Genomic DNA, 12,465 nt, shown 5'->3' with positions numbered 1-12,465 from the left:
GATCTGTTCGCTTCTCCACTAAACCACCAGCTGCCAAAGTTTTGCACGAAGGGATTTCATCACACAGCTTGGAAAGTGGATGCTCTTTCTTTCAGTTGGAAAAATCTTCATGTGTATGCTTTTCCACCTCTGCCTCTTCTTCCAAAGGTGCTTCTAAGGGTCAGTCAAGACAAGCCAAGGATGATTTTAATAGCTCCAGATTGGCCTCGGCAGCACTGGTACCCATTACTGAGGAGTCTGGTAAGGAAGCCTCCATGGCCTTTACCCTTGATTCCACACCTGTTGTCCCAGAGGGACGGTCGTCTGCTCAATGTCAAGCTTCACTCTCTTCATCTAACAGCCTGGCATATTCTGTTTTGAAGGACAGCAGGTCTCAGCTTCCTCAACAAGTTTTAAATGTGATTATGGAAGCCAGAAGACCTAGTACAAGGAAAGTGTACGCAGAAAAATGGAAGAGATTTTTGTTTTGGACTGCAGCAAAAAATTTGGAGATTTCTGAGCCTAATTTGAGTGTGGCTCTTCAATATCTTACTGAGTTATTGGACAAAGGTTTGTCTTTCTCTTCTATTAAGATTCATGCTGCAGCAATTTCAGCTCACTATGATTGTGACCCACCATTGTTTTCACATCCTTTGTTCAAGCAATTTCTTAGAGGGGCAAAGAATATAAGACCCCCACGTAGAGCTCCTACTCCTGCTTGGGACCTCAATTTTGTGTTGGAGAAACTTACAATACAACCTTTTGAGCCTGCGGCTACTGCTGAACTGAAATACTTGTCATGGAAGACTGCTTTTTTGTTGGCCATTACTTCGGCTAGAAGGGTTTCTGAGTTGCAGGCCCTTATGGCGGTTGAGCCTTTTTTGATTTTTCATAAGGATAGGGTATCATTACGTACTAATCCTTCCTTTCTGCCTAAGGTGGTTTCTAGTGTGGCTTTAAACCAAACTATTCATTTGCCTACTTTTTATGCAGATCCCCAAAATAAAGGGGAAAAGATTTTGCACACTTTAGATGTACACAGGCAATTGCGGTATTATTTAAGCAGGACTAAGGATTTTAGGCAGTCTCAGCAGTTGTTTGTTTCTTTTGCTTTGAGTTCGCAGGGCAAGCCTGTGTCAAAACAAACTATTTCTAGGTGGATTGGGTTTTGCATTGCATTTTGTTATTCCCATCATGGCAAGGAGATTCCAGCTGGGATTAGGCCTCATTCCACTAGGGCTACTGCCACTTCAACAGCATTTCTAAGGGGGGTGGCAACTAAGGATATTTTGGAGGCAGCTACTTGGAGTTCAGTGCATACTTTCTCTAAGCATTACCACCTTCCTCTCTACTCTAAGTCTAGGGCTGGTTTTGCCACAGCTATTTTGCAAGGCATGTTATCAGCTCCTGCTTCCTTATGATTTGCCAGCCTCCCTTACCTCTGCTTTGGGATTCTACCCAATAGTTAGGACTGCAGCAATGTGGAATGAAGAACATAGTACAGTTTTGTACCTACCATAAATGTAGATGTTCGAGGATCCACATTGCTGCAGTCCAATTTACCCTCCCTCCTGCCCCTCTGTGTTTAGGGGTGGTTCTATAGGTGAAATTATATTCTGGTACCTTTGTATATATTGTATATATTTTTGGTGCAGGTATGTTTGGTGTTTTTGGTTTTGGCCTTGTCTTTTTAGGGTCTTCTGACATCTGGGGCAAGAAAAGACTGAGGATATGGCGTCGGTCATGCGCATTAGTACCCTGACGTACTGACGTCAGTCTAATGCGCCGTGACCAACGTCAGCCATATACTTTGGTATTCGGGCCGACTGGACAGCGGACTACCCAATAGTTAGGACTGCAGCAATGTGGATCCTCGAACATCTACATTTATGGTAGGTACAAAACTGTACTTTATACAGCATGGTTTTTAACACGAGCTGTACTCTAACATGATTGCAAGAGCAAAGGTTTAAATATCACTATTTTCATATAATAAGGACATTATTTAGTTATGTTCAGTGTGATTGATTTTCATAATGGTATTGCATATAAATCATTTTAATTGTTAAATCTGAAAGACAAAAAGTGCTCTGTTACCAAATCAGAATTTGAGTAGATATGGTTTTGCTAGCTTTAATTCATTTTAGCTATTTATTTGATTGAGTTATTTTCTTTCAATCTGTCTGACCTGCAGTACTGTACTCCTCCAGTAATGAAATGCATATAGTCCTTTATGAATGTTTAAAAAGATTTAGCTTTTGTCACATTATTGGATTTGCTGATGGCTATTAAAATGAAACATTAACTACTCAGTATTAGGATAACACCTTGCAAACTTTGATTGCAGTGCTTTATTCCTGTTATGTACCCATTTAGATAACTGGGTTGGAAGGTACATTATACAGTGCTGAAATAATGGAAGACACTAAAAGTGGAAAATTTGATCTTCCATTGAAGAAAGGGGAGTTTGTTGATGTAATTCGTACCACTGCATGCCCCTCAGGAAAATGGCTAGCAAAAGACAAGAATGGGAATTGTAAGTATCCATTTCAGTTCTGTTCATTGAAGACTATAGAACTGTGAAAAAAGGTGTTGTAATGTAATATGCTATGAGTTGCAGGTTTCTATCCCACCCACTCTCTCTTCTTTTTTGTTGTTTGCTTAGGCATTTCACGATTGATGTTTTACTGAGCCCAGTTTACTTGTTATCATGATTCACTGTTTTTACCTTGCCAAACAGGGTTATATTTAGAGCATATCTTCCAAAAGATATGGGCTGTGAAACATCATACCTGAAGTTATAACATCAGAATTTACTCTGGCTTCTTTTGCTATGACCTTCATTTGACAACTTTCCATTAAGATTCTGATGTTACAGAAACTGACTTTGGTTGAATCAGTATTTAAGTACTTTATTGCAATAAACTGCATGCAAATGTCGAATTACTTTCTTGCTAATTCTAGAGATAAATCTTTTGCATGTTTGGATTTGAGAATTTTATTTCAGATTGATTTTCTTTTATGTAATATAGGTTTTATGAAATTGAATGCCAGTTTGGAAATAAATTATTCTGTCACAATTGTTAACAGCCATTTGAGATGCATCTCAGAATGAATGCATTCCAGGAATGGTTGGGAGGGTGGCCTAATGGTTAAGGTGTTTGCCTTGCAAGCACAAGGTGCAGGGTTTGAGTCTCACAAGGGATACTTGGCTAGGCTTAAAATGGCTCGCAAGGGCAGTTAGCTTAGTACTAATCTATGAACCTATGAATCTAAATATTATTAACTATGGGGCTAGGCTTATAAATGCCCTTGGGCAGATAGCCTAGTATGAACCTATGAACCTATATTGCAGATATACCCCAGGGATTACTTCAGTGTCACTGCTTGACAGAGGCACAGCAAAATGATAGGCATAGTTTTTATTCAAACTAAAGGGGTGGCGAAAGCCACATAACTATGGGCTAGGCTTATAAATGCCCTTGGGCAGATAGCCTAGTATGAACCTATGAACAAATTCATTTATCATAGACTGATTAGACATTTTGTTGTCTTGCCCATTTGTTTCTACTGTTTATCTTAACCATAATCCACTTCCTAATAGCTATTTCTTAGCATAATGATCTGCCTATAGACCAGTTGTTTTCTTAAGGAAGCTGTAAAGTGTTGATGTATTTTGTTTTTAATAATTGCAATAATGTAAAATCTCCATACTGGCTCCTTTGGACTTCAAAGCATACATAACCACTGATGTATATGGGCACAGTAATTTATAATTAAATGGAAAATAAAAATGGCATCTGTACAATATTTTCTTAGTAGTGTTAGGCAGGGTGTCCTCATTGGCAATATGGGCTTGAGTATTTTTTCTAAAGTCCTATAGGATGAGCAAAGAAGAGCTGGAATTGTATAATAAAGTAGATTGAAAACAAGATGTGAAGGCAAAAGAAGAAACACAGAATAGGCAGATTATGAAGGAAATTATTTTCTTTAATGTATTTATTGACTTATGTTTTGCTGACCAGATTAGCTGAACTGATTCTAATCCATATAAAGAGAAGGCCTTGGGAGAATAGCTCTACATAGGCTACACTTTAATCAGCTATCTCAGATCCATTTCAGATGCATGGTGAGAAGGGTTTTTCACACACACACACACACACACACACACACACACACACACACACACACACACACACACACACACACACGCTTACATCGGACATGCACATTGTCCACCAATGTTTGGCACTTAACCATCGTAAAACATAAAAATGGATCCACATAGGACTGAAAATGCAAAAGAACACCTCATGCTAATTAGAGATATACCTACTCCAAGATCTCACTACAGTGGGGAAAGATTATGTTCCCAAATCCTCACTCTATCACAGTCTTGTGCTGAAAAATCTGTTCCATTTTGATTAGCCGATTTTCAGTCAGCTGTACCAGCTCTTATACATTTCAACAAACGGACTTGTCTACCAAAGGTTTCTGCTGTGATATATATGCTTTGATCTAAACAAAAAAGTGGTCCAGTTGATCAAAAACTCATTTAGTCCAAACCACAAAACTTTGAAACTCATTTCACTGAAAATGTTGCACATACTAAATATATGTCCAAAAGCTTTCTCACCTTCCCCCAGAAACTTGAATATACATAACTCCACAGCTGCAGAACCGAGAAAAGAACATTTTCCTGACGCACTGAATCACTGCTGCTGTACATGCAAAAATTTCCGGACATGTCAGTACAACTTAACAGTGGACATTATCAAGGCAATAGTAATGATTGACACTAACTTGCACCATAATTTCTATTCTCCAGAATCAAGCCAACGGTCATTTTCTGCAAGCCGATATAGTTTTTGATCAAATGTGATTCAGTTATTTGTGGTTTAGATCAAATGAACCACAGTTTTGCATTTTAGATGAAGTGAACCTTTGGTTTATATCTAACTACATGTGTATATATGTTTATATATATATATATATATATATATATATATATATATATATATATATATATCTATGTTTATATATATATATATATATATATATATATATATATATAGGATCACTACATAATCTCAAAATTTTGGAATATCGAATTCCAAAATCTCGAGACTATATACATCGGAAACCCCTAAATACCGAAAGACCAGAAGCGCAAACTTCAAAATCCTGATGTTCGGATATATTGAAGTAGCACTTCTGGTGTTGCGGTTTGTTGATGGATAAGTGGAAGTTAAGGTAAGTATCTATGTGTAAGAGTGTTGGTTAGGGGCTTTAATGTGTGTCAGTATGTGTTGTGACTGTGATGTGTGTTTGTGAGGGACTGTGAGTTTCCCTTGTGTGTCTGTGCGATCTCGGAGTTAGTATATTTAAGTAGTGGGGGTCTGCCCACTACTTATCTGCAGTGTAGGATGAAATGTTTGATTGTGGGGGGAAGTTGTGTGTATGTGCATGTGTGTGTTGTATGTATGTTGTACGTTCGGGATTTTGAATTTTGCGCTTCTGGTCTTTCGGCTATATAGTCTCGAGATTTTGAAATTCGATATTTCAAAATTTCGAGATTATGTAGTGAACCCATATATATATCTATGCCAGATGACTGAGTTTTCAGAAACTCGAAATTCATATGGACAAGACCGCATGATCGAGTTTATGAAAACTCAGACATAAAAAAAAAAAATAACTCCATATCAGTCTTTTTTTTTACATTTATACAGGGGGGCCTCCAATTTCGCATTACAGTGAAGAAAAGTTTACACTTCCCAATTCTTGCTATACTGTGATCTCCATTCAAAAGCTTTGATTTTTCAAAAACTCGATCATATGGTCTGGATCATATAAATTTAAAGTTTTTGAAATCTCAGTCAAATCAGCAACTTTGTTATGTAGCTGCATGAAAAGAAAAATTTATTTGCACAGGCATGAGCATATAGTAACTATTCCATCCCTAGCCGCGGTGGTGCAGCGGTAGCATTGTCTCCTCACAGCAAGAGGTTCTCCCATTCGATTCTCAGCTTGAATGCCTTCGCATGTCCTTCCCGCGGTCGAGTAGCGTTTGAAAGACATGCATGCATGGGCGTGCCTTCGTTGAAGGTTGGGCATCGAGCTGGCACCTCGGCACTGTAAAAATCTACTGCTAATCATTAGCAGACCGGAATTCCGCTGTGGTGACCCTTAACAGGGAAAAGCCGAAACAACAACCACAACATTTTGTAATGATAGATGCTGTGGGCAAGATGTGAAATACAACATTTGGACTGAATATATTTGAGATGAGAGTCTTGGAATGCTACAGAAAGACAAAGCACTTATTCACATTTCTCGACAGTTAAGTCATGTCTAATTTAGTAGGCAGTTGAACTGACAGAGCGAGAGAGAGAGAGACAGCAACAGAGAAGAAGAAAAAAGACTAGATGGAAGTCATGAAATGCGAACACCAAAAGGTGCAAACTCTTTCACTAAAAAGCCACACAGCCTGAAAAAATGAATCCAAATGATAAACAAGGTCTTGTAGTATGATCAACACAAACGATTTATTCCACAGAAAAACGACTAAGCGCTTTCGCCAGTAGTCTGGCTTCATCAGAGTCTGATGAAGCCAGACTACTGGCGAAAGCGCTTAGTCGTTTTTCTGTGGAATAAATCGTTTGTGTTGATCATACTACAAGACCTTGTTTATCATTTGGATTCATTTTTTCAGGCTGTGTGGCTTTTTAGTGAAAGAGTTTGCACCTTTTGGTGTTCGCATTTCATTATTATACAGTCATAGCCCTGGTGGGTGTTTCCTTTCATCTTTGTACTAGATGGAAGTCTTTACACGTACTCTTACACTGAGTTAATTTGGAAACTTATCTAACAGATATTTAGGTAAAGCCACAGTTTGACACAATTTCATGCCTAAAACCAGGTACCATGATAAGGAAGTAATGTGTATTGTATTTTTTCCTATCTTAGGGGAATATTTTGGTACACTTAACTGTTACACACTTAATGACAGTCATTTGGCTCGTGCTAAATAGGCTAAATCAAGGAACAAATGTTTGCATAGATGTCTGTGGTCTAGGAAAATTTGAGTGCATTTTGATGTAAAAGTTAAACTTAGATCATGCATCCCATTTTATTTAAAATCATACAGTGGTGAGTGACAGTCTACATTTCCACAGCAGAGTATGCTGTCTTGTTACAAAGATGTAACTATCTTGTGGAGCATTGTCTATTAAATTTGAAATTTAGTGGAGCCAAACAGTGATTGTGGACATAGAATGCCTTGCACAATAATCATTCTAATTTCAGAAATGAAGTGAAAACTTTGGTGCACCTTATCCAGCAATTAAACTGCTTTACTTCACTGTGTATATGATTGTGGGAGGATAACTTATTGTCAGTTATAAAAAAAACAGATTCTTAAAGTATTGACAGTTTGAGGAGGCCCACCCTAATGTGATGTATCTCTACAACTGCTATGCTTACCAAGTAGCATAAATAAGTCACCTACTAATTTTTAAATAGTGGTATTGAGCACGGAAGACTGTTTTGAATGTACTTAAGGAGCCAGGATCTTATATATTCCACATGAGATAAGAATTATCCTGTTGTGTGAGGAAGACTTTGGCATTATTTATACAGATTCTCCTTGTAAAAAAATGTTCCCATTATTATACCATGGGTAACTCCCATGTTTAGCTGATTACTGAATCACTCTGTCTGGTTAGACAAATCTTAATCAGCCAATTATGCTGTCTCTTCTTCCTTTTACTTTTAGTCACCTTAATAGTATGGAAATGTTTATTACTTTAAATAGTACTGAGATGTCTACAAATAAAGTTCCAACATAATTTCTTCTTATCCGTATTTGTGGAGGTATAGTAATTTAGCTTTGCAATATCTGTCTTATTACATTGGCCAAACCTGAATCTTTGATGCATTGGGACTGTATTCTGTGTATCAGCTTTTTGTACACACCTTTTGAAACATTTAACCATACGTTTTTTATGTTCTGCATTTCTCAGCCTTTGAGTGGCCACTGTCTTTTAATAGGTATGAGCTTAATCTACTTCCAGGTAAGAAAGCTCTCTTTTTTGTACTGTTACTAAATCAGTATAGTGGAGTTCAGGTGTCTAGACAGTGAGACGTTTCCATATGGTACATATGGTTGAGTACACATGGTTGGAGTAACATTCAGCTGTAGAGAAATGTGGCTGTTGTCAATTCTCCGTGGGCAAAGACAAGCATGCACTACCATGTCCACATCTGTAATAACCAAGTGCATGTGGGCAGAAGTAGTAAAGAGTGCTGTGCTCAGTGTAAAAGCATGGAGGAAGTCCTGTATGCTTCTGTAGTGGAAGTCCTGTATGCTTCTGTAGTCACATTTATGATTCAGTTTGAATTTTAGTTAATGTTCCCTAGACATTGTGAAGAGGGTAGTGGCCTACACACACCAATTATAAAGGCACCACCCATTGTGCACTGCATTTTTACTGCCACTGACAAGTCCACTGGCCAGCCTGTAGCTGATCTGTGCCATACTGCCTGCTGTATCATGTTGCCTTGGGGACCATGGACATTATTTTTCCCCTGTGCATCTAGCTGTAAAATCTGTGGCCATGGCACTGCATTCTTCTCTTTGCCCACATGAAATTGTAACAGCCATATTTTTCTGCAGCTGAATGTCAGTTCAGCTCACTGCCTAGGTTCTTGAAACCTGTATAGTGCCGCATAACTACAATTTTTTTGTTGTTGGTTTGTAATAATTTCGCTACACTAACCATGAAGGGTTGAAGACACAATGATAACTGGAGCCCTTCAAGATTTTGGGGGGGGGGGGGAAGAGGGGTGATGTTAGACTATCAGAGTTAAGTGTAATTTGGCAACTTGAGAAGAGAAATGAACAGAAAAGGTGTTGGCAGTTTCCAAATGCATAGTAGAAGAGAGAGTGAAAGAGTTTAGTCATATCCCAGTCATATCTCAGCTTCCCACAGTTTCACAAACTGGAATAGGCTCTTCCTTAGATTTCTAAAGTATAGTTGCCTTTTCAGCCTCATTTACTTTCAACATGGGTTCTGCTTGCATTAATAAGTAAATGACTGATCATTATCTTTGGATTTCCAGGTAGCACACACATCAAACCCATCTTCATGACTGTGCGTTAACAAAGGAAATATATTAGCTTTAGTTCTGATAGCTCATCTGGGGGCATGCTCATTCAAAAGGTGTAGCAGTACATTTGAAAATAAGTCATGAACATGATTCAGTGTGTGAATACCGTTCAAAGGTGCCATTGTATCCCACTCAGCTTACCTGCACTGTTGTCCATAGGAAGATTTTTGTGGAGTTTGCAACATTTTATAACCCGTTTGGTGGATTCTGGTTTCTCTCTCTCTGGGTAATGATGATTGATCAGTGATCAGTAAGGATGTTTAGAGGGGTGAAAGAGTCTGTGAAGTGATTTGTCATTCTGAGTAAAATCTATTAAACTGCATTAATTTGTTTGTTAATATCCCCTAAGTTGACAATTTATCAGTATTTTCTTCAGACTAGGAAGGGATATGATTTAATAGACTTTGCCCTTTATCTCTCTCTCTCTTTTTTTTTTTTTTTTTTTTTATATTATTAGCTATAGGCTATTTCTGTATTAATTTTGATTGAAATTGCTTCTTAACCAATGACTTTAACAGATTCTTTGTCAGTCAGGTTTTAATTCCAAAAGCTTGGAAACTAAACTGTGACACTGTCTTCTCATTTTCCAAAACTGTGACATTACCTTCTTATTTTCTAAAGTTGTGACATTGCAAGGTCATTTTTCAAAACTGTGAAATTTCCAGCTGTGATTCCTGCGTATGGAATACCTTACTGTGAGTAAATCCTTATATAGTACATAAATATTAAGCCAAGTCTCAGATGTAGTTACTATGTGTAATCCTGAGTCCACTACACTTGCCTAGAATTACAACCGATTTGTTATAGAGACATCTCACACTAGGTTGATGTACATTATTTCTGTGGTTTAATGACCAATAACAGTGTAAGTGATGCTCCGATGACCAAGCTGTAAATAACCAGAAATCAAAGTTTATACAGAGAAGAGGACACCTGAGTATTACTAAAAATAAGAGGACACCAGAGTGTTACTAAAAATAATTGTTTATTGTCGTAACAGTTGAGCACTTTCATTTCTTAAACAAAAAGAGACTTTAGACTTGTTTGATTTTACATGCACCAGCAATTAAATACCTAAAAAAGTCACATGATAAAAAATCAGTTCCTAATATCAAACTCGTCACATTGAAAATAAAAACATACTTAGGAATCCACTTGATCCATGTAAATATTAGTGAACATTATAATGCCTGCAGTATTTTCCTAACTTTAAGATAAGCCTTATAATTTACACATGCATTTAAACCAATTCAGTGGTAAGCATCAAGTGTTAATATCCTGTTGTACTCATACAATTAACTTCTCTCTATTACCACCTCTAAAATTTTCTGCAGCATCTCTAATACAAAAAAAACCTAAAATCTTTTGAAATGTTCATGTCAATTTTTAGCGGATGCTCAGGCGAAAGACTCCAGACACATATCTTTGTAAGATGGAAGGACACCAGAGCACCCAGAGGAAACCCACACAAACACAGGGAAGACATGCAAACTCCACACAGAAGGCAGCCCAGCCAAGTATCAAACCAGAGAACCTGTAGCTATCAGGCAACAATGCTACCACTGCACTACTATAGAATGCTTTGCTAAAGTGTTATTAATGTCTTTGTTCATTATCAGAAATATGTTGGCGTGGGTCTACTTTCAATTACCCAAAGCCCTTAATGTCAAGCGTTTTCATGAGACAAAAATAATGAAAATGCCAAATCACAGGGCAAGTAAATACTTGCCCAATGTGGGGAAATATGCCCTTTTCCCTACTATAGTGCAATCCCAGAGTTGGTATATATAGTTGGGGGGGGTGGGGGCACAGCACCCAACTAGGTGAGTTTCAGATAGTACTGTGTGTTTTGTGTAGTTTTGGGCAAGCATTTACTTGCCCTGGGAAAAATTACGTGGTTCAGCATTTTCATTTCCATTATTTTCATCTCGTTATGGGATTTCGTTAATCGAAAGTAGATCCATTTGTATACCAACCCTGTTGCACAACTCTCTATTTGTTCCATCTACATAAAATGAATCACATATTTGGCTTACAGGAATATGCACATGTTCAGCTGAACATGTGAAAAAACATTTATAGTATTGTTGCAATATACATTGGGTCCTTCATTTATAAATCTACAATACAAACATAAACATTTATATTTGCCTATTTTATCAATTGCATCATTATGTACTGCTTTATTCTTCTCTGAAACATTATTAATATTATTGACTTTTATATTGATAAAAACTGGGTTTGTACCTACTATATTATATATAATTCCCTTCCATTATTTCCAATTATTAGAACTAATATTATTAATATCAAATGAATCCAACCTAAATGTGACAGTCATAGCAGTAATCCAGTGTGTATTGTTTATCTTTCTACCCTTTGTTTCACTTTCTTTTAATAATTTATCAATCTGAACATACTCATACACTCTTACTACAAATCATCCTTTCAACTCCTGCATAATTTCATGCATTTTTTGTTAATCTGTAGTAGATAATTTAGTTTTATTGAACATGTTTGTAACTACATATGGGTCCATATTACTGTGATGCAACAGAACATTGATGGCTACTTCCTTGTTTGAGATGACTGTACTTAAAATTCCTTTCTTGTCTTTATATAAACTATTAAATCCAGAAAAAATATCCTTTCTTGTTGAATGTTATTTCTAAAACTTAAAATTGTTGTTGTAGACTGCAGCACTTTCATAAATAATTCAAATTCAACAAGAGAGCCTGTTGACACAAAATAAATGTTGTCACTAAAATGAGAATAGCTCTTCAGTTTAAATAGTTGTTCTTCATATATACAATAAGTTAGTGTTTAATACATACTCAGTATCTCTTAGTCAAATCTATTCCAGTGTATAATCTGCATTATTTAATAATAGTTTAGTGACCTATTCAACCCTGATTTCTTGGCGTATGACCATATGTAATGAGACCACACCTATTGTAACTAAACAGTCACATTCTTATGCCCTAATGTTGCTGATTTTCTCTTTAAAATGAAAGGAAGTCAGAATGTAAGACTACTTTTAAAAGTTATTTCACTTAAAGCCGTATCTGTAAAAATGGGCAAATGTTCCATTTTGGTGCCTTTTGCTGTCACAATAGACTTTAATGGTTGTTTAGTTGATCTTTGTGATATTGACAATCCTAGCCAATAAGGGTTTGGTTGACTTGAAAAAGTCATACATGTCAAGTGTAATAAACCCTTGCATTAAGCTGTCATAAAGCCAATAATCTATTTTTCTGTAGCTTTTATTCAGCTGCTTACTAACTATCTGATAAAAATCCTGATGTTAACAATGCA

At 36.9% G+C, this 12,465-nt stretch overlaps 1 protein-coding gene across 3 annotated transcripts in view; it reads left to right on the top strand.

Moving 5' to 3' along the window:
- FYB2 (FYN binding protein 2) overlaps positions 1-12,465 on the top strand; it is a 1,416,888-nt gene that overhangs the window by 830,147 nt on the left and 574,276 nt on the right. For all 3 annotated transcript variants that reach the window (XM_044085512.1, XM_044085511.1, XM_044085513.1), the window contains exon 9: positions 2,356-2,515. In XM_044085512.1, the coding sequence (XP_043941447.1) occupies positions 2,356-2,515 (160 nt within the window). The remainder of the gene's footprint in view (positions 1-2,355; positions 2,516-12,465) is intronic.

The sequence above is a fragment of the Protopterus annectens genome, chromosome 10.part0 (genome assembly GCF_019279795.1).
Source record: "Protopterus annectens isolate FY-2018-M chromosome 10.part0, PAN1.0, whole genome shotgun sequence".
In the NCBI taxonomy this organism is placed as follows: domain Eukaryota; kingdom Metazoa; phylum Chordata; order Ceratodontiformes; family Protopteridae; genus Protopterus; species Protopterus annectens.
Note: the sequence above shows the minus strand (reverse complement) of the source record. Positions and strands in the feature narration are given on the sequence as shown.